Source organism: Diadema antillarum, unplaced genomic scaffold (assembly GCF_040938485.1).
Source record: "Diadema antillarum isolate AM-2024a unplaced genomic scaffold, OU_Dant_1.0 seq00000124_RagTag, whole genome shotgun sequence".
In the NCBI taxonomy this organism is placed as follows: domain Eukaryota; kingdom Metazoa; phylum Echinodermata; class Echinoidea; order Diadematoida; family Diadematidae; genus Diadema; species Diadema antillarum.
Window position 1 is genome coordinate 2,039,971 of NW_027271204.1, and position 23,837 is coordinate 2,063,807.

General features: G+C 37.3%; 3 protein-coding genes across 3 annotated transcripts in view; all 3 read left to right on the forward strand.

Annotated features, from left to right (window-relative positions):
• LOC139727288 (uncharacterized) overlaps positions 1-3,365 on the forward strand; it is an 18,018-nt gene extending 14,653 nt beyond the window's left edge. Inside the window, exons 7-9 of the mRNA XM_071638242.1 lie at positions 831-960; positions 2,322-2,438; positions 2,913-3,365. Of these exons, the coding sequence (XP_071494343.1) occupies positions 831-960; positions 2,322-2,438; positions 2,913-3,365 (700 nt within the window). The remainder of the gene's footprint in view (positions 1-830; positions 961-2,321; positions 2,439-2,912) is intronic.
• A 12,258-nt stretch (positions 3,366-15,623) lies between these two features.
• LOC139727252 (E3 ubiquitin-protein ligase MIB2-like) lies at positions 15,624-18,067 on the forward strand. Its single transcript, XM_071638209.1, has 3 exons — positions 15,624-15,867; positions 16,812-16,989; positions 17,878-18,067. The coding sequence occupies exons 1-3, from the start codon at positions 15,624-15,626 to the stop codon at positions 18,017-18,019; spliced, it is 564 nt and encodes a 187-aa protein (XP_071494310.1). The 3' UTR covers positions 18,020-18,067.
• Positions 18,068-21,577: 3,510 nt separating this feature from the next.
• Positions 21,578-23,837, forward strand: part of LOC139727251 (uncharacterized) — a 33,224-nt gene continuing 30,964 nt past the window's right edge. Inside the window, exons 1-2 of the mRNA XM_071638208.1 lie at positions 21,578-21,680; positions 22,437-22,544. Coding sequence (XP_071494309.1) covers positions 22,515-22,544 — 30 coding nt within the window. The 5' untranslated portion in view covers positions 21,578-21,680; positions 22,437-22,514. The remainder of the gene's footprint in view (positions 21,681-22,436; positions 22,545-23,837) is intronic.

Genomic DNA, 23,837 nt, shown 5'->3' on the forward strand with positions numbered 1-23,837 from the left:
TCTTCTTCATCTCTCTGTCTTTTCTTTCCCTTTCTATTTTCTGCATGACAGCGACGTAGTGTTTGGATTTGTCTGGGTGTCTGTTTAGGGCTAGTTAGGTTCTTATTCGTAATTTGTGTAATTCATTTTTGTAAATTGAATTTCGTGTACAAAAGTAAAAGATCAATGATATCTCATGTATATTTTGTTTCACCATGTTTGGGGGAATGTATACTCTACAAGCATTGCTTCTTCAGCATTCCTCCCCATCTCCTGCATTTTCTAAACTTCAAAATGTTTTGTGCTTTTTTTCCACCCTATCATTTGTTTATCCATAAATATCATTTTTCATATTTTGTAATTGTTGACACATATAATTATGTACTTATGTTTCATGTGAGAAAAAAAAATTATTTACAAGTTCTGTTGGAGATGAAAAAATAAATGAATGAATGAAAGTACAAAATATGCGATGATGATTTTATGAGCAATTCAAGAATACAACAGCCGTGTCGTAAAATTGCTAAAGACCAATGTGGGACTCGAGAAAGCGATCAGAATTGTAGTCGACTTTGCCTCATTATTTTTGATAGTTGTGATTAATTTCAATCTGTCCGCTTACGAATGCCATATTGTTACATCATGATTTCAGAATACATTGTATTACATTTGGCTGCCATTTTTATGTGTATATTCTATTTCTATTGATTTCAATCAAAGTTTTCATAATTGCATGAAGTAAAAAAAAAAGGAGAGGCATTCTGTGTACAAAACTGGCAAGTTTAATGATACAGTAAAAATTCTGAAAAAGTGTTGTGCTTTCCCTATTACATGTATTGTATTTTTCGTAGGCAAGTGCGACATCCGAACATCGTGCCCCTAATGGCCGTCGCGCACGAGGTCGGTCAAGCGCTCGTTGTCATGGAGTTCATTAACGGACACGACCTCTACCATGTGCTTTTCGAGAAAAAGTGTCGTGAGGTGAGATGGGGCAACCCATTTGACACTTTCGGAACACACATACACACAATAATACACTCATACGATTCTCTCAAAAGACGCAAGTGCACAGCATTTTGGGTCATACGCTCAAACTGAGATCTGTACGTCAAATCACGCGTGTTGTCGAAATCACTTGTATATTTCGTGTCATTATCTGTTCGTGAGAATAGGCCGGTTTACCAACACACTTCCCATGCAATATTTTTAAAATGAATTCAATTCAGTTTTAATTCAATTTATTTCCATACATACTTTTGTTACACACAGATTATTCTCCAGAAACAGAAGCTTGCCCGGTTGCTGGCTTACTCTGTAGCAAAACCAAAGCATGCAAGCAATATTCTAATATAGATAAACTCATCTTGTGGAACGACTGAATAGGCTTAATAACTGAATAATTCAGGTTTATTGAAATTTCACCCTGAGAACTTAGTAGCAAGTACATTGTAATTCACTTCATCTGTTTTTACTCGATGATACTTGTATCGATGGAGGTAAAAAGGTGAAAGGGTCTTACATTAGTTTTACACATTTTCTTGTGAAAAAAAACTTCAACCTGGTATCATAATGGAGAATTCTTTCTTGAGCTCCTGGTGATAAGTTAGGGAGAATATGGTGGCAAAGACCAAAAGTCACATGCTTTGACAGTTAGTGTCCATTGTACACTTTGTTTATTTGGTTTGGTTTTATTCTGTATTTCTTTGTTATTGTCCAAGTTCAGTGACGAATCTTTACAAATTGGTACAAATTATGCCAAAAAGGTAAATTATGCAGATCAGTATAGAAATTACCAATTGTGTATCAACAGCTACTCCTGATAACATACTAATGAAAAAAAATAACAACACTACAACTGTTAATAAACAAGGGGAAAATTAATACTGCATAGACAAAATCATAATAGGTAGAGCTAAACGTGGATATGGCCGTGTCGTATACATTAACATTACTAAATCATCAGAACTACACGTAGATATTAGTTTAACAGTTTACCTACGTCTGTATTTGGGCTGTGTGCTAAAAGTATATTTCAGAACTTGCTGTATTATTCAGTTCAGTTCAGTTCAGTTCGATTTTATTTCTGCATTTTTTTTTCAAGGAAATAAAATATTGAAAAAAAGAATTACAACACGTGTATCTGACAATAATATAGGAAAAAAATACATTTATAGTGTCATAATCACAGTCTTTAAGGTATAAACATAACAATAAGATCAAAGGAATCGAGGATACACTTGTTTCAGAATAAAGAGGAAGAAAAAAAAACATGCAGGAGTCTGCCGTCTTTATGGACTATACATGTCAGAATGTAATATATACATTATTATGTCCTTACGCAGAGAATACCACTGACGTGGGAGCTGAAGATGGCAATTAGCCTGGATTTGCTCACGGCATTGACCTATCTCCATGCATCCAAAATTCTCCACCTTGACATCAAACCATCTAACGTTATGGTAAGACAATCTATTCGGAAAGTACATTGTAAGTAAACCCTTTCGAACCATTTAATTCCAAACATAATTGATACAGCACACAAACTTTAAACAGCTCGCCATTTGGTAATAAGCGGGTGATGCGGGGAAAAGAGTCGCTCACACCAACACGATACAAGATACAGTTGGCCGTTAAAACAAAGATTGTAGTATTTTCTCTACCATTGTCTACAAATTAAAGTATTCAAGGCTAATTCGACGTTTTAAATTTTACATTTAGGTAACTCTATTGCACAGGTCCATCTGATTATATCATAGTATTGTTGTCTAGATATGAGAAAGCTAAGGACAATTATTGTAGTCTGATGTCAGACATGATTAATTGCTGGGTTTCGTTCATTTTACTGGGCATATTATTTCATATAGCCTCATGAAAGGAAAGTAAGGGAGATGGATTATTTGATATTGCATTGCATTTCTTCACCATTATTTTAGGTGGCGTACGGCTCCAGTCGTGCCTACCTCTGTGACTTAGGTCTGGCGCACATCAAGACGCGGAGCGCAATGTCTCTTTCGACATCCGTCCGAGGTCCCCGTGGGACTATGCTCTACATGGCCCCGGAAATCGCCGAGCACCATGGGGCGGGTTGGGCCTGTGCGGCGAACGACATCTGGTCCATCGCCTGCACTTTTCTCGAGCTTTTCGTCGAGAAGCGACTTTGGGATGGAATGGACCTCCTTGCAGTCATGCAAAAGATGCTGAAGCCGGCAGCGAAGCCGCCCATCCTGCCGAAAGCATCGCCCCAGATCCGGAAACTATTGGAGCCATGCTTTGAAAGGGACCCGCAGACGAGGCCCAGCGCGGAGACGCTGCTCGAACAGTTCCGGCTGCTGCAGCAGAACCCGGCTGAACACGGCAGTCGCTTTGTTTGCCACCCCCATCTCTGAATAGTTACTGCTGACAAGACTCTATGACATAGGATTGTAATTCCTCACCGCTCAACGAATCTATTCTAGACCAGAGTGCTGCTACTATGGGAAGGTGGGTCAAGCAAGAATGAAACCGCAAGCCACATTTGGGTTGCAGCTACTCAACTTGTTTGAATATGCTCTCACTGCTCATTGATTAGTTTCGTTTAAGCCACTTTAAAATGTTATGTAATCTCAGACTCGATGCGTTATCAAAAGGCTATTTCTAATGATTCTTTTTGTGTGTTAACAAACAAAGAAAAGAAATGCAATCAATGCAAAGGAATTCGAAAATAGGACTACGATAAGCGGTGTTTCCTGTCGTTTTTCCCCTTTGAATATTGGATTGTGTTGTTTGTTTTTGTTTTTGTTTTTCTTTCTCCTCGAAACATTCTGAGACATGTAGGTTATGACTTATAACTTATGAGACTTTAGGAAACGAATTTAATTTCCTTCTTGCTGTCCAAAACGTATTTCAAAGTCCTGTCTAATGTCAAATTGTGTTGCTATTATCATTCCAGTTTAAGCATAAGCATACTCACAAGCGGTCGTTGGTAGGCAGGGGGGGGGGGGGATACAGTATTGGTATCGCGTCACGTAGTGTCCCAATGACCTGAACACAAAATTTCACAAAGTTTCCAGTTCTGAAATAAAATCCACATGAATATCTATATGGGTCAATTGTATAAACTAGATAGTGACTTGTTTAATTAAAAAGTGTACAAGAAGTTGTATCCTTCTGGTCAAACTATTGGTTGTGTTGTTGAAAACGATGATGACTTGCAAATTAATCGTGTAGAAGTTGTATTCTTTGCATATTATATATTGAAGCAATGGTGAATTGCAGAAGAAATCCAAGAAGTTATATCCTTTGCATCGATTTACTCTTGAATTGTTTGAAGCGATGATTTTGTAGGAAAACAATAAATCATTTTTTTGTGTGGTGTATGAAGCGATTCCTGAAAAAGGATATAAGGTTACACATTGATCATCAACCATAATACGATTACAGTACGTAATTTTTACAATTTTGTTATAAACTAATGAAAGAGTCATTGGATGCTGACCTCGTCGTGCCTTCTTAAATCGCACAATGGATGTGATTGCGACGTAAATCCACGTTTCATGAAAACGTTCTAACGAAAATGTTCGTATTAATGTCCAGTTTTGCTGAAAATTACGCCGGTCTGTTGGTGTGCGTTTACGCTATGTTATATTCAAGTAGTTTCAAGACGTATTCCATTCGTGCACTCTAATTCTGTAAGTTTTTCTTAGGGGAGAACAAATCAATTGATTGTGAAAGAGAAACACATACACACACACACACACCCACACCCACCTATATCTCAATGTTGTTATCATTATTTCTTGGTTATTATTCGTTGAATGTGTCCGATATGTCTCATTGGAATTGGAATTGCAAGCGATTAACTTTCCGATAAGTTTAATGGCAGTATATTATGTTTTTGTTCTTTTGTTTAATTTCCAACATTACAGAAATTAAAGTTCCACTGTGCAGTAATTGAAATATGAATGAACATGCTGGTTTAGGAAAAGACTTAACAAAGTTTATTTTGATATGAAGTGATTCTCAGGTCTTCATACGATTTGTTGGACGTGATTGTTTTAGAAAGATCAGTGCGCATATATAGGACCTACAATCAAGTAGAAAATCGCGATTTAGATTAAGGAAAGATTCCAGGATTTATTTGTCAAATCGAAGAAAAAAAAGCACAACTTGTCAGTGACTATTTACTTCTTATAAAGATACTCTGTAGATGTGATCAAAACCTTTCTTTTCACGTTTAGTTTAATAAAGTGAATCATTTGTTTTCGTCGCCTATCTTATACAGTATGTGTGGCAAACTCTATTTATCTACTTTTTTTTTCATATGTTGGCTTTATATTCCCCAATTTAGGCCAGTGAAACAAAGTACAGAATTAGAATATTACTTAATCAAATTTTGAGTCACAGTAACTGTATAACGGATCCTGTATATCGATGAACATATGTCTCTGTGGCAGTGAGATCGATACGATGATATCAATTTGCTGATGTATACGATATATCTATCGAATTGTCTATTTTCTTTCTAAGGCAAAAATTATATAGAGGCATCAAAATGTAAAATCGGGTTTGTATTTCTTTTTATGAACGTTATATTCAAGCAAGCGGGTACATAGTACAGTACAAGGACTGATTGTAGTTACTGCAGTAGACGGCTTTTTGATATTTATGATGATCTGGTGACGTTTTGTCTATACTTGTATTACCCTTTTGAAGCTCAAGAATATGTCGACAGGCTGAGATGGATTAAAAGCATATTGCAAACTTATGTTTCAAGTTGAACAAGAATTATAATTGATATCATAGAGTTACAAACATTTTATTCGCGACCACGCATCAAGCAGTCACCGGAATATCGTCCATGGACTTCTGCGTGTGAAAGACTCGTACAATATGTTTTTCTTATAGTTATTAACACCGTTCATTTCTATTATTACGGATTTCTTCCGTATTTATGTTTTTCTTATTGAGAAATATAATACCAGTGTAACTAATAAAAACAAAATAAATGACAATATTTCGCATCAATGTCGTTGTGTATACAATGTTGCTGAACCTATTTTGGACAGTATAATAATTAGCATTGCCTTTGGCACGTTGGTGTTCTACTACACTTAACCAACAGGAAATGCAGAAATCGGTTGAAAAGAAATGACTTGCATGTTATGATATCTCATAATTATGAATGCATTTATACATTCATATATTCAGTCGTCTTTAAGCAGGATAGCTCTTCAGTTTGCTAACTGTTTTACCAAGGGCCCTGCGTACATACAACATCCAGAGTATGTCATATTACAAAGATACAAACTGTGAAAACAGTACATGAAAAAAAAAATGCATAAGAACGGAGAACACTAATAATATATGATGCATTATTAATCAAGAGTGAAAAACGTTCATCGAGTAAAATGACACATTGTATAGATCAAACATTGTACACACCGAAAACATGTAAAGCACACGTTATTTGCATAAAATTCCAAGTGAAGAATTTAAAAAGCCAATGAAATAAGTTGAGTTAAAGGGAATAATAGGGCAGCCGTTTTGTCTGTCAGTTGCAATAAAACAACTCGACACAAGAATTCCTTAATTTGAACTAATATGCAGTTCCCGCTGCTATAAATTATATAGGGCTAACAACCTGGCAGTGCTGCTTGGGGTCCGTTTGATGACAGTCTTGTAAGAAACTTCTCGCTCATAAGACACACTTATATATGAGATACTTCTTGAAATGAATTCTATTTCTCTTTGAAAATCTCTCATAAATACATACAGTGTACCTACGAGCAACTGAGATTTATGTAAAGACTTTTATGTGGTGTCTTCATGATACGGACCCAAGGGGTACCATAAAGTGCCAGTCAATTCAGTTCAATTCAATAGTTTATTTATTTCCATCATCAAAAAGAAAAGAAAAGAACAAGTTGACATAATCCAAAGTGATACATTTTTTTCATTTCTCTTACACTCGTCTGATAAAGGGCTTTTTCAATACAATATAAAGTACATTATACACGAATGATGTCGTAAAAAAGAATGCACTTTGCCATGGCAACAAAAATAGTAAGTACAATAATAGTAAATAATCACAATTATGGAAAACAGTGTTTTGAAAAAAACATTCAAAGAGAGTGGAAAAGCACAATGCCAACTTTGATGTTTTGTAAAAAAGAAATGTATCTTTACCCAACGCTAACTTTTGTATCTTTTTTTTTCCTGTTTTCTTTCTTCTCCTTCATAACAGTTTATGAATAGAATAATGGAAAAGCTTTGGTTTACGTTTTAATGTCTTCCCGTTGTCACGGGAAAGCTCGTCAATTAATGTTACAATGATATACATATACCACGTGATAGAAACCCTGTATACTTACTCGTGTGTTCGAATAAATAATGTCAGGAAGCCTGGAGGAAGAGGTAGCTGTGAGGTTTCATACAATAACTCATTTTTTTATTTATTTTTTTTTTTTTGTATGGGCAACTCGGATTTTTCTCTGGATCGAGCTTACTATAGATACTGTAGAGTCGATCCCTCCATCTCTGTCCATAGGTCGGCCTTCCTTGGAACGCTCTCTCTCAATTCAGCGGCATGTCAATCGGTCAAAGTCCATGGTCTATAAAAAGCGTACTAACTTCTGTTAAGGCTTGTTTTTGATTTGTTTTGTTGATTCCTTTTTGTTTTATATTACGTCTTAGATAAGCTATTTTAGTCTTGGTATTCAGCAAAGTGCTCTGAAATGAAAGAATAAGTTTTCAATGATTACACTTGTTTTGATGTAAGACCTACATGTATACAATGTACCATATATACATATACATGCCCATCATTGATTTCTGTATTGATTACAACAACAACAACTTACAAGAGATATGCACAGTATTGTGTGTCCACGGTATTATCCCTACCTTGGGCCCTGCTTTAGAGTATACCACACCAGAACCTTCTAATTCTTTTGGATGACATTAGTACCTTTACACGTTGCGTCCACATACATGTATAGGTCCTACGTTGTACAAAGATTATAAAGTTAAGGACCCAATGTGGCATAACCTGGTATAGGAGAATGTTCAATGTTTTCTGGTGTTATGAGTCCTTGTTTGCAACCAAACGTGAACAGACATAAGATTTGTTAAGTCGAATTTTTACATCACATTAAACCTATGAATTCGGATGCCAAGTGTTTTAAAACTCAATTAGCATGGCTAGTGTTTATACTGTCCCTGAGGAAATGATGGGCTTTCATATTATCCATTGGTATCATATAGGCATCTACTGAGAACTGTATTCTTTGTGTACATTGCTGGACTCATCGCAGTCGCTCGCGTGCAAAATATTTCACCAAAGTGAGGAGTGTCAATAGGCGTAAAGTATGGCGTCATATAGGGCCTATACAGAAGCACTGTCGGAAGAATCCTGGAAACGAAGTATACGAGTATATGATATAGCATCTCAGAAACATGATTACAGACAAGATACATTTTGTACATCCGAAATATGGAACAAAATAAAGGACATTGCTAGACAATACTCTTGCGCACACTCCTCGCTCCATACATAATGACGCAATCTGCAGGTTAAGCGGGGAATCCCCACCAGAAATTCCCTGTTCGCTGTATACCAAACATCGCATTCTGCATTGGAAGGCGTTGCGTTGCGTTGTATTTACTTGGGTCGTAAGGCGTATTTAGAGTTTGTTGTGCACCTGATCTGGGGACGATTGTCTACTACCTTTGTACTTGCATTTTCATTGCTTGCAGGAAACTGAAAGGTAATGTGAAAATATTATACCTGTCTTGTATGGACACTGATAACGTATTGTGATAGAGCTGGTGTACGGTGTATCATTTTTGCAACTTTGCACACTGTTATGATGGACTGCGGGTGAAATCATTGTTCAGTACTCAGTTCAAGTGCTGTGGTAAGCTAATACAAAGATCATGGTACTTATTCATCGTTTCCTTTAATTTGCTATGTACCTTCGGTATGGAGAGTTTGTATCTTTGCATTCATTATTGCACTGAGAAGAGTGCCCAAGAACAAGAGGTCTTTATTTAGACTTTGTTTATTGTTTTGTTTGGGGATTGTTTGTTAGATTTGTTTGTGGGTGTATGTGTGTGTGTATGTGTGCTTGATGTGTGTAGGTGAGCGCGCTCGCGAGTGTGTGTATGTGCTTGTTATATATTATATATAATATATGTATATATATATATATATATATATATATATATATATTATCAAGGAAGAGTGAGACCAAGCAAGATGTAATAAAAGTGGAAAAATGGCTGATGTCTAAAAAATTAGATCCTATCAGTACACCAAGGAATCAAACAGTTTGATGCCATTTTCTCTTTTTTTTTGCACATGGATCACGCGTAGACACAGCACTCGTGGGAAGGGACAAGTTGAATATTAAGGACATGTTGCATGCTAACGATCGACTTTGGCACAAGATTTATGTTGTGCTTGGATGGCTGAGGATCCTATATACATGGCTCGACACTAACTTTTTTGTTTGGTGGCCCGATGGGGCCACCAAAATTCCTAAATTTCAAATTTTTGGTGGCCCGAGAGAAAAATTTGGTGTCCCGAAAAAAAAATAAAAAAACATTAAAAGTCCTTTTTTTAAAATGAGTCAAATACTCAAGATTTATGATAGTAAGAATTAGAAGTTGGACATATCTACTCATAAATAAACTTCAACAAACTTGCAACACTCACTCTCAGGCATTCATTCAGTTCTTTTCATCCATCCTTTGAACAAATTTAACTGCTAATTTCCGGCGCAAAAAGTTACGAATTTATTGACTTACTTTTCAAAAAATTTTGGTGGCCCGAGGCGGGCCACCAAATTTGCCCTGTTTTGAAATTTGGTGGCCCGACTTTCATTTTTGGTGGCCCCGGGCCACCGGGCCACCGTTAGTGTCGAGCCCTGCTATATAAAACGGTACGTATGCATAATCCATGTCTACATATTTCATCTGTTCTGCGCAGGAATGTGAATTGCATTGCAGTACCATACGTGTAAGCATGCAGGAACAATAGTGACGTTATGGAAAGATATATACAGTATACATGTAATTGTTAGGTGCTGAGCATGCACAATTAGTGCGCTGTCGGCCGATATGTGGTACAACAATCATGTCAGTTTAGCACTGTTTTCAGAAAACTATGGATGACAGTTCATATTTATGCTGTGTAAAGTGGTGCCCTCGTCCCTTGCACTGTAGCTTGGCGTTTTCATGTGTAGGCCTAAAACACTTCATTCATGAAACCGGAATTGCCTTGCCCGATGACTTTATTCGAGCCTCTGCTCGCTTGGTACAGCAAGAACTGCGAGGTTAAATGCATGCATGGCTGATCACCTGAATCACCTGAAGGGTTTCTGTCGAGTGACCAGCATAGAATAGAATGGTCAGGAATTGAACCTAACACAGGAATAGAATGCTTGTCAATTAACTTTGCAACAAGCAGAACATAAAAATTGGAGTACAGGTTTAAATCATGGTAGGGTACGATACAGTAGTCCACAACTGAACTTCCTTTATAGGATACACAAGTAAAATTATCATTTGTATATCTACCATTTAGGCAGCACAAATTTGATTGGCGAAACACAAAAATCCATAAATAATCTTCCTTGACAGTTTGTTTCAAAGTCAATAGTCTTTCTTTGTCTAATACAATCTATGCCTTCGATAATATCTGATAAATCTCCAGTTCTCCATGTTATTTTGATTTCATCTTCATTCTCCAATCAATGTTCAAGTTCCAAGATTCATAAATATAGGACAGAAATATGAAAGTCATGGAATTGCGAAGTTCCGCGTGTTTAAATTGAATTGAAACTTTATTTTCACTTTTTCAACAGAATGTAGGCCTAGGCCTACAGAAAACTCTGTGAAATATATGCATGTTATACACAGGCGTCAAAGAATAATAACGTGTTCATATGTCTCTAGTTAGTACCAGAAGAGACACATTCAGTTATTATATACAAACATATTAATTATACATTCTGCGAAGAAAAAAAAAATGGAGGTATACCCACTCAAAAGACTGTATACTGTGGTACCTACGTGGGTACCTCTTTATTACGAAACCTACATTGATCGCAATCGCATATAGACTAGATGATTGATATTGTCATTGCCATACAAATAACCACTGGTTTTGGTGTAAATAATTTACAAACTCATCCTTTCGCGTGAATGAAATAAATAAAATCTCCCCTCATCCGTATATACAATACTATCACTGATGATAATTCTTATAGTTGTAAAACAATTCGAGTTACAAAGGGTAAGTCTTTGAATTACTGTGATAAGGGAAGTGGACTGATGGTGCTCGTTGTATAGTTGTTTGTTTGTTCGTTTGTCTGTTTTTGATGATCACGGGATAAAATGCCCTCGATTCCCCTCGTCATAATGGAATGTGCGTAATAAGCCGAAAGTTAGGCATTTTGATTTCAGACTAAACCATAAGCAACTGAACAAAGAAAAAGTCTGCAATTCACTGCTAAGTGTGTTTAGAATCACACTACAGGTACAAAAATATTTCGACACTAAACGTACAAACGACATTCCATGTCCCATCTATGTTCTCTATGTACTCTAGAGCAGAGTACCATTGTATGAAGTATACAAATCCACCGTCTATTGTATACGCAACTGACATCAGGATATGTGTTGGAGGACGTGAAGGCTGTGGTTTCCTCCGCCTCCTCAAACTTTTCATGGACTCATCTCAAACGGATAGAAACCAAATTCGATTGGACCTCCAGCTTACGGACCTCCAAATGTCGGAAATGATCGCGAGTTTGGTCTGCTTTCTGACATCATTATAAACTGCATTCCTATAATACGCATCAACATGAAACCTGTTTCTATAGAAACATGTTCTATATATATATATATATATATATATATATATATATATATATATATATGTATTCAGGCGTTTCCAAACGGGTTATTATCCCAGACCTAAGATGAAATGAAAGCTGTTTTGTTTGTGACGGAAGCGGACTTTTCACCGATAAATCACGTCATTAGGATCCAATAAGTCAATAATCTATTATTCTTTAACTGCAATTCCAGACGATTTATGTAATTTCACATCATGTAGTGGTCTATACATAACTCTGGTGTATACACGTCACGAGTTATACTGCCCACAAGTCTCCCCTAAATACTCCACTTGAGGCTGATGTTAAATAGATTTTGGTGTGTTCCATAGCATGTTCGTTCAAATGGTATTTTTTCACTGTTTTTGTTTCGTAGAGACGTCGATTTAGGGCAGTGATAAAGAAGGACTGACTTTTCTTTTACCTCTATACCAGCCACTGAATCGGCTTGTTACCACTCGCAACAATGAGCATGGAACAAAAGTGAATGACGAGATGGGTTCAAAGTACAGGATGGTCTAAGTCTACAGGAGCTGGTCTAAGAGGAAATGAACCGCATTCAAATCCACGGGAGACATTATTATACTGTGGAATTGAATACACTCATTGCGAATGTACTTTGGGCTTCAATGCCACATTATAAATATATTATGTACAGTGTGTCTCTAAAAAAGTAAACCCAACTTCAACGGCAAATTTTCAGAAAACTACAAAATATTTACACATTATTTTTTCATGGTTAGATAGTCCAATAAGTCTTCTGTCCAATGATACCACGTAGGTTATGTAACTCTCATGCATGACTGAGCATGATTCAACTTAGTGAATGGGTGTGAAATCATCACTGTGGCAAGTTCCGTGATCAGCATATACTTTCTCACATTGTACCAGATAGCTCTTTTTGTTGGAGGCTGCCTGTCGGGGAACTGCACCCGAAAAGCCTCTTGAACTTCCAAGAAACTTCTTGTTTCCTGGTATCGAGTTACCAGGAATACTCTCTGCTCAATTGTCAACTGTACCATGTGTGGAAAGCATGTGAAGTGTGAATGTGTCAGGAACAACCTTTGCTGAAGTTGTTATGTGATCATAGGCCTAACATGTGACAAAAATTTAACTTCAAATATGCCCTGAATGCATGACAATAGCAAGAAATAACTTGCCACAGTGATGATTTCACACCCATTCACTAAGTTGAATCATGCTCAGTCATGCATGAGAGTTACATAACCTACATGGTATCATTGGATAGAGGACTTATTGGACTATCTAACCATGAACAAATAATGTGCAAATATTTTATAGTTTTCTGAAAATTTGCTGTTGAAGTTGGGTTTACTTTTTTATGGTGTGTTCCATAGCATGTTCGTTCAATTTGTTTTGTATGAATTTGTATCGATTACAAACATGTGTTATTGGAAATCAAATTTCTTTTGATTTGAAAACAAAAAGAAAAGAACCCTGATAGGTATATACCGCGATAGGTAATTCATAATTCCAGGAGAGAAAAGTGTACAGCAGTAAAGTTAGGTAGACTGTCAGTCATCTAAGTTCAAAAATAATTGCCAAAAGTAGCTGGTAACCAACAAAAGCATTTCAACATTTTAAACTTTATTTTCGATATCTAATTTCGAACAGAGCAAATAGTGTGAGAATGTTTCAGTCACGTGAAGAAAGCCAGGGAATTTCGTTTACTTTATTAGTTGATTAATGTCATTTAGTGCCCTCTTCTCCACTGCAACATACTGGGCAACATCATTATCTTCACTATCATCACAGTCATCGCCATCAATACCAATGTCATTATCTTCATTATCATCATCCTCTTGAATATTTTCACTATCATCATGATAATTATCATAAGCATGACTATCATTGTCATCATAGTTATCATCACCAATATCACCTTCGTCATCATCAACATCAATCTTTCTACCCTTTGAAATACTAAAACCATTTCGATTACTTTGATTGCTTAAAAGTCAATTGAAATGACATCTATGACGAATCACGACTAGCTGTGAAAGTGGAATTCGTTAAACAGATGATAAAGCATTTCAACTTTGACCGTTGTCCAGGACCATTGCCTGGGTGCTAACCACACACTCCCACACACACCAATTCGGTCCTTTGCAAAGTTAAAGTTTCGTACCGAAGGCTAAAAATAGGGAAAAATATGAACTCTACCTTAAAAATTAATTTTGAATTTGATGAAACTGATACATGCTTTCACTTTTAAAGTAACTCCAACAAAATTGAACACTATTCAGCTATTGCCAACATCAATGTCAGTGTTATCTGATGTATAGTTTTTGAACTATTAAGGATCAAGTGGGAAATATATATGTTTTTGTAACTCGAGCAGTTTCATTTTAATTGCATTTTAGATAACACGGCTAACATAAACTGGCTAATTAAGGTGAACTCCTCAGTGCACATGTTCTAAAGCTTTAAGTCAATTAAACATGTTCGAATTAAGAATTGATATAATCCATTGATAACATCTGATATATTAGCCATGATGTTTCCTAAAGCGAGATTACGACAATCGTAGGGCTACATGTGCTATATCAGTGATGATGATGATAATAATAGTAATAATAATGATAATAATAATAATGATAATAATAATAATAATAATATTAATAATAACAATAATAATAAGGTCTTATTTATCCAGGAAAGCTTCTTCAGTGTTGCCACTGCTCTACCAGAGGGCCCTGCCACATGACGAATTTAGTCATCAACTACTGCACATTTTTGTTTTGTTTGCTTGCTTGTGTGGCGTGTGTGATGTGGTTTTGACGAGGCACATCAGTCACCATGGTTAGCACTCGTACAAAACAAAATACAATACAAAATTGAATCAATTCATCAACGCCCTGTTTTAACTCCGAGAACGGTTTCACGTCCGATCCTGGACGCTTCATCAGCTTGTCTGATTTGGCAATGTTTGGTGGCGGGAAGGCGTCTCGATCGTTGCCAATAGGGGCAGACGCACTACCAATGTTATTGTTCTGAGTTAGTCGTCGAGGATTATTCCAACACAAAAGTTGCTATAGTGCGATGACAATTTCTTGTTTATGTGTATAGGTAACTAAGTGTTGGAGTGTATGATTTAAGTATGTTAAACGGAATCGAAATATCAGTGATAAAGATAATATGTTATGTCAGTACGTATGTGCATCGTGGCAGTTCAAAATGTTGAAAGGTCTCATTATGCATTTGTGTGTATATAACGCGTAGCGACCTGGGATGCGACAACTGTGATAGTTTTCCTTTTATGATCAGTGAAGAGCGTGCATATATATATATATATATATATATATATATATATATATAATCTCCATCACCATTATATGCATTTATATACATGTGTTATAGATTAAGATTAAAGTAAGAGAGAAGAAAAGTAGCCATTGCTTGAGTTAATTATGTAAGGGGTCGGTTCAGTATAATGTCATTGATTTCGGGGCTATCTTTTTTTTTTTTTGTATGTCGATCAGCGAATTGACGGAATATCGGAATCTACCTTAAAAAATATGCGTTGTGGACATAATGGGGAGAAAACGGTGTATACTCATACGTGTATATACCTCTTTGCATAATTAATGTGTATGTTGAAGGTTCAAAAGGAAGAATGTCTCCGTAGATTACCATGACAATGCGGAAAAACCAACGTTTTGGGGGTCATAACAGTAAATTTGTCTGCTTGATTATCTAACTCTTGTCAGAATCTGTCAGCAAGACTGTGTGTAAAAGGAGAAAATGGCGACGCTGCAAATAGGTCAGCGAGTCGTGCGCAGTGACATGTGGACCTGGCCGGACCAAGATGGTGGAAGTGGTCACGTGGGTACCGTAGTGTCACTTCCAGGACGTTCCATCCTTGAGGGGCTAGGGTCCGTTCCCCATGGATGGGTCAGAGTTCGATGGGACGTAGGTAACGGCAACAACTATCGCGCTGGCGGTTCCGAGAAATATGATCTGCTCCTTCTCGACAATGCTCCAGCTGGTGAGTCATTGGTATAAATACTTGTGTATACTAAAAAAAAAAAAAAACGGTTAAAATGTGTATTTTTATTTATCTACTTTATTATTATAATGATAATTTATCATTATTATTATCATTATTATTATCATCATTATTATTATTATTATTATTATTATTATTTGCTGCTTAATAAGTTGGGGGTGATTGTAACCAGAAAGCTATATTTGCAATCGACCCTCTATTTTCAGCCATAGCAAATTCGTCATCCTGAAACCTTTGTGATTGAATTTGGCAATTCCATTGCAGTAAAGCCCCGTGGTAATCTTTATAGTTGTACTTGATTGTTTGATGAGGTTTAGTGGATTATGATGAGTACAGGGGCGGATCCAGGATTTCCGAAAAGGGGGGCGGGGGCGCCTTATTTGCAAAATTAAAGGGGCGGGGAGCACGCGTCCCCTCCCATTTTTTTTCTTTTTATTCTCTTTTGTTACAAAATGAGGGGGGGGGGGGGCGCTCGCCCGGTGCGCTCCCCCTTTATCCGCCACTGTCGACTGTGAGTATTATGTTGTCGCTTATTCTATAGTTCATTAATTATCATTATGCGGAAAATACGCGTATGTAATGCTATAGGTAAATCTATTTGTAATTATTCGTGAATTCGAAATATATGGTAAATGCTTGGTCCTGTATATACAAGTTTCCCCCTTTCCCTCTTATTAAGGTCAATATTTCTGAATTTCAATTGAAGCAACTGTTTTTACAATTCAAATTTGGTTGGCTTTGGGAAGAATTCTTTGGTTTGGTATGGTTTTCGTTTCATTTTCCATCTGATTTTTTTTTTTTTTTTTTGCTTTTGATATTCAAAAACAAAAGCTGTAGGGTTATCCATGTATTATTTCGTTACATAGTTAGTCAATTTAAAGCCGCTTTTAAAATAATTTTCTTGCCACGTAATCTATACCAAGGCGTGGTACACAGTACCATCACATGCGACCATTGTAGAGAACATCCTGTAGCTGGCATCAGGTGGAAGTGTAGCCACGAGAGCTGCCCGAACTACGATCTCTGCACGAAATGCTACATGGCCAATGAGCATGACGTCACACACACGTTCATACGATTCGCCAGTCCCAACGAGACAGGGTAAGAAAATAAAGTGGAGATGGGAATATCCCCAACCTCCGTAATAACAAACTTCTCACATGTGTATGTGTACATGTAATTTTTGCCTCTCTCGGGTTTTTTTTCTCAGTCGTATCATAGACAAACAATTTTATCGGTAATTTACAGGAATGTGCAATAATTTCACCAGTTCTTCAACTGTATTTGATGAGGACAAACTGCTCATGGCATGCTTTCCAGAATAAGATGAAAATGACAAGATTTTGAAAATTACTTTATTTAGGTTATTTTGGCCGGCCCGGCAGAGAGCCCCATTGGGGCACCACAATCACTGATACAAACTAAGATTCTTTACCCATTGAAGAGTCCTTGCAAGTTTGGTCAATCTTATAGCCACTTTTTTTTTCAATAAAGAGATGAAAATGTCAGAACTTATGAAAACTGGGTAATTTTGCATATTCGGGCCGAACCTATAAGGGGCCCATTATGCGGAACTCCCATTTTGTACCAAATATAAACCCAGTACGGCTGTATATGAAAGATTGTTCAAAATCAAGCCCCGGCCGGTTTTCCAGAAGAAGATAAAAATATAGGCATACAAAATCATGACAATTTGCTAATTTGAGGTATAAATTGTGCCCCACACACGGGGCTCATCGCGAAATACTTGGTAAAAAAATCACTGCTGGACCACGATTTGTAAAATGCGATTTAAAGTTTGGAACTTGACTATGCTAACGTAATGTTGATATCCACTTAAGACGGCAGAAGAGAGAGAGAGAGAGAGAGAGAGAGAAATATATAGCATGGATATTACAAAACTCTTGGTTTTACACATTTATGAACAAAATATAATGAACGTGTGAAAACTTTTTTTCTTGTCTTTACTAACTTTTTGCTCGTGACCAGGATCCAAGTGGGACCTCGAGTCGTAGAGGAGTTAAGAGCTGCCAAAGGCATATTTCCAGGGGCAACTGTAAAGAGCGGGAAAGACTGGCAGGGAGGAAACTCGGACGGTAGGTCAATGAACACTGCTTGGGACTGGTTGTAGGTAAAGGCCGTGTCACACCTTTCCGAGCAAGCTACCCGGACTTGTTGCGAGGAGGGATTATTTTTTCCAGCGGGCGGACAAGAATGTTTGCGACTTTCGTTCTTTTTTTTCTTACCTACTAGACGCGTGCTATCTTCTACTTGCGTGTATTCCATGTGACCTGTCTGAGAGCTTTGAAACCGATCCGTTTTCCGTTACGAGCGACTTACAGGTGCTGAGAAGTACCTGCGTTGGAGTTGCTTGAGAGGTGCTGCCGGTAAGGGTCTCCTACTGGTGTTCTGCGTGTGCCTCTGCGAGCGAACCCCCACGACTCACTCGTAACAAGTTTTGAGCATGCTCAAGGTCTTGTCATACCGTATCTGGGGAAGTTTTGCGGCTTGACATGCGGGGAAACAAATTTGCTACCCGGAGCTCTCCGCAGTTGGTCCGCACCTGACAGTACCTGGTGCGTATCTCGCCTGTAGTTGCCCGGAGGTGCGCAACCACGTTTTGAGCATGACCAAAACTCTTTCCGGGTGAGTCGCGGGGATGCCTTCACTGGGTGCGTTCGAGCGCTCTGAAGCGAACCAAATCGAACTGAACCCCTCAGAAATTGACCGGTATAATACTGTAAAACGAGAAATTTTCGCGTGCATTTTAATTTCGCGAATTTCGCGAGCGCCAAAATTCGCGAAATTAAAATGCACGCGAAAGTTTTTGTCTATACTACATGCATTGAACACCAGTGGCAATTCGCGAAAATTTCATGCCACGAAAAGGGCTGTCAGCTCCAATTCGCGAAAATTTCATGCCGCGAATATATCATGTTTTACAGTATGCTGGAAAATTTCCACACACAACAAGCCCGCGTAGCATGCCCGGAAAGGTGTGACAGGGCCTAAGTATGGTCGCGGGTAAAAATATTTAGGTGCGCACCTCCGGGCGACTACGGATGAGATACGTGCTAGCTACTGTCATGTGCAGGTCATCTGCGGGGACCTCCGGGTACTATTGTTCTTCACAAGTCACACGCAAGGCTTGCCCGGAAAGGTGTGACACGGCCTTAAAGACAATGCTGTACGTACTCATATACATACATAGGCACGCCCAAGGAGAGATTACTGCAGAATTTATTAGTGGCAACACACACATATACGCACACGCACGCACACGCGCGCGCGCGCACACACACACACACACACACACACACACACATATGCATAATAATATGTATTAATACGTGTATTTTACAATTTTATTTCTTTTCTTTTAAGTATAGGATGCGGTACATGTATTGGGTATGATTATTTTTGTTTTTCTTTGTCTTGTCTTTGTACTCGTGCATTCTACTGGTCACACTTCTTAATAATAATCATTGAATATTCACTTATCATTGTTGCTGCCATGGCTATATTGCTGTTATTGCCATTACTCAGGTGGACCGGGCAAAGAAGGCAAGGTCGTTGAAATCACGGACCATTCTGGGATTCCTCGTTCCGCTGCACTGGTCCAGTGGGGCTCCACCAAGTCCACCAGCAAGCACCAAGTCGGCTGTAACGGCAAGATGGAACTATCCCTTGTCAAAAGTGGAGCCCCAGGACCAACCTTTTACCCCAGACACTTGCCGCACTTGGGTAAAATTGTCGACCCTTTATACCTGTACTCGTTTTCAATTTAAATCAGAGCACTCCAATCCCTACTAACATTCTATTCTACTAGTAAAAACACTGGACCCGTAGATATTGACTTCTCCGTTGTATAGCCAACACAACGCAAAGATAAGAAACAAAAGTTCATGCAACTCTTCGTGTCCGTATATAAGGATTGTAAAATGGAAGGTCACGATGTAAAGCAATGCTTTTTAGATGTGCATGGATCCCCGATGGAAATCTTAATAACCCCGAAATTAAACAGTCTGATAACGACGGTTTTTCAAATCCGCCCATCCCCTATCGATTTTACCTGTTCATAAAGCTTCATCTGTATCAAACTGAAACCAAATTCCATTCGCTTTTGGCCAATGTGCAAGGTATACAGGCAGCATTTTGCTTGTTTGTTTGTTTACCAGAAAGGCTCCCCCCATTATTTCGTGAGTCATCAAGGATGGATTTCATTCTCACAGAATTTGTCAATTTATATTATTATGTCATCAGTTGTGGTCATAGTGTTACAAGTAGTTATGATAATGTTTGCTGATACCAAATACGTGTTTTCATGTCGGTAACGTCAATCGTATTATCACTTCCTTTAGTTTCATCTGCATCGCTGTTGTTATTTCAGCTACGCTGTCGATATCATTAAAGCATCATAATCATTCAAACCAAATCGATTTGGGGATTATTAGTAATGACATTCATCAGGGAATTCGGATATGAATTCATACTAACTTCTATCTAGCAGATTACACACCATGCAGATACAATGATGTGAAAAAAAAGTAAAAAGAAGGAGAAACATGAAAAATGAGATCAACTTGAAGCTCCTGAATTGATTATTACCTGACTCTGTGAAACTGGTTCTTCCTTGCAGGAAAGGGAGTTTGCCTCAAAGTTGGTGATTCCGTAGCGGTTACCTTGGATACTGAGGCACTAGAGGCAATGCAGGTGGCTAGTAGGCTCCAGTGGACCGCCGAGATGAAAGGGGTGTGTGACACAACTCTTTCATAGATTTGTTTCTGAGGTTAAAGACATTTTCCGTTTCCAGATTAAACAAAAACCTAGCTTTTGTGCTTCAAAATAGTTCTAAATAACTGTTAGAGATAGAAATAACCAATGTAAAATTGTTAATCAGTGTAATCAATGTTAAGTTTTGTTGAAAATAATTATGTGAACAGTTGTAATCAAATTGTTTCTAAAATAAACCGACTACAGTTATGGTTTATTGTGGAAAAATAATGACATCTCCTTATGTAAATTAGGCTTTATTGCGAAATGTTTATAATAGTGGTAAGTTGTTTGGTGCTACAACTGACCTGCACATATGCATCAAATGTGATAACCTGGAACGTTTTTTATGTCCTATATATATAGCATAACCTATTCAACCTTCCTAGCATTTGGAAATCTAAGCAGCAGCATTAACATCAACAATAACAACAATAACAACAATAACAACAAAAACAACAACAAGACAAAAATGTGAATTTCTAAGACACTAAAAGAGTAAAAGCGCAATTGTTTATTCCCGGAGAGAGTAACCTGATACCTTCCAACCCTAACACTTTTTATGCAGGTAAAATGTGATATTGCATTGAATTACCAAAAAAAGAAAATAATGTACGAGACAGTGTGATGTTGTTGTTGTTGTGTGTGTGTGTGTTTTTTTTTTTTTACTTTTTGTTACGATTATAGACAATGCAATCATTTTAGCATATTTGAATATTCCCTCACCAAATGCCAATTTCACTATGCACACTTAAAAGTTGGTATGGATGTCTGAAAACTTATAGGTAAAATAACGCATTCAGAGTTGGTGTCAAAAAACTCTTGACTCATATTATCTCCTTATGTGACCAGTGGTAAGTCTGTAGTTAATAAATTGTGTTATTCTCTTCCAATCTACCCACGCTCCTCAGGTTTTTGGGAAAGTGACTAAAATCTCAAAAGTAAATTCACGTGGGAATGTGCATGTTGTCTACGGTAGCAACAAATCGTTTGTCTTTCATCCAGAAGTTCTGAGCAAGGTGAGTCAATTCTCTGTCTCTCTGCATGTGTTCTTTCCTGTCGTATATATCTTATTGTGCAGCTATAGGGATCAGTTGTGACAATAAGCGAATGTGGGAACCGAATTGTAACATTCAGAAATACGATGAAAAGAATACTTAGTAAGCTGATGATATAGTTCACAACATGAATAACTGCAAATTTATTGATTTCTATATCACAGAGACACGCACACAAAAAATACTCTATTCTTTTGGTAAAATGCACGTTGTCTCTCCTTTTTAAAAATCTTTTTTTATTTCGTATAATAATAATAATAATACATACATACAATGAATAATGAAAAGTATGTATATAAAAAATAATGTATGTATATAAATATATAATTAAATATAGACCCCTATATATATATATATAGGAATTACTTGTATATATATGATTGAATATAGCACCCTATATATATATATATATATATATATATATATATATATATATATACATACATACATATATAACATACATGCTTAACATCACTTTGTATATGTATATATATTTTTTGGGGGGGGGGGGGTGGGGGAGGGAACGTTTGTATTATCTGTTGTTAGATATAGTCTGTGAATTCTGAATTGTGAATCATGCATAGATTTTTCTCATCTGTAAGTAAAAGAAGAAAAAACTGCGTCTGCTTATGTTCTCATCAAATCTCTGTGCTTTATTAGTTTTGTTTTTTCTTGAAATTTGGTTGTTGTTTCTTCCAATGATATACGTCAATGTAGATTCCAAATCTGGGCAAGGGGGATCGGGTCCGTGTGTTACCTGACCTCACCTACGTGAAGAACCTTCAAGACCGAAGCATGAATGGTTGGGTAGACGGTATGGAGAAGGTACGATCACACGCTCGAAAGTGCATGATGATTCCCTCGATATGACTTTTGTTTGATTCCTCATACACGATAGAACTGAAATTTAGGTGGTGAAATCGCATGTATTGACAAATTCCTTTCACCAACACAGTTAATGAATAAAATGTGTATGGCTACAGCTCACGGATGGGTGCTCCAATCATTGTGCCGATGCTTTACAAAGTCCGATATGCATAGTCATATCGTGGTTGTTTTTATAATGCTTATTTATATTTGTGGTAGAATGTAAGATTAAACCAAGATATATAATGCGTAAAAGATAAAGTACAAGCAGCAAACATAAAACTAAGAAGAAAAATGTTTTTTTTTTCGTTTGTTTGATATTTATTTTTGATATTCATTTCAGCCATGCTAAAAGGGCTGCTTTTTACTTTATGTTTAGCATGCAAATAAACCAACTTACCCTATATGATTCCTCAAAGTTTCATTCTAATTTATTTTAAACAACCTTAATTGTCCCCGCCGAACGAGTTCGAGCAGGGGACTATGAAACGGGCTCCGTACGTGTGTGTGTCCGTCCGTGTGTCCGTGCGTCCGTGTGTCCGTCCGTGTGTGCGTCCGTGTGTGATCAAAATGTTCAAAATGCTACTCCTTCGCCATTTCTAACCCGATTTTGATTCTGTTTGCTTTATATGATAGCACTACATGGGAGCTTTGAAACTTCTATACAGAATTTCAATTGTGACCTTTGACCTTGACCTTTGACCTATATTGTACATTTTGCTTCAAAATGCTACTCCTTCGCCATTTCTAACCCGATTTTGATTCCGTTTGCTTTATGTGATGGCACTAGGTGAGGGCTTCAAAACTTCTACACAGAATTTTGACCTTTGACTTCTTTGACCTTTGACCTTGATTTTTGACCTATATTGTACATTTTGCTACAAAATGCTACTCCTTTGCCATTTGTAACCCGATTTCAATTCCGTTTGCTTTAAGTGATGGCACTAGGTGAGGGCTTCAAAACTTCTACACAGAATTTTGACCTTTGACTTCTTTGACCTTTGACCTGATTTTTTTACCTATATTGTACATTGGCTACAAAATGCTACTCCTTCGCCATTTCTAACCCGATTTCGATTCCGTTTGCTTTATGTGATGGCACTAGGTGAGGGCTTCAAAACTTCTACATAGAATTTTGACCTTTGACTTCTTTGACCTTTGACCTTCATCTTTTTACCTATATTGTACATTTTGCTACTAAATGCTACTTCCGGCGGGGACATATATTACGCACCGCGTAATTTCTACTTT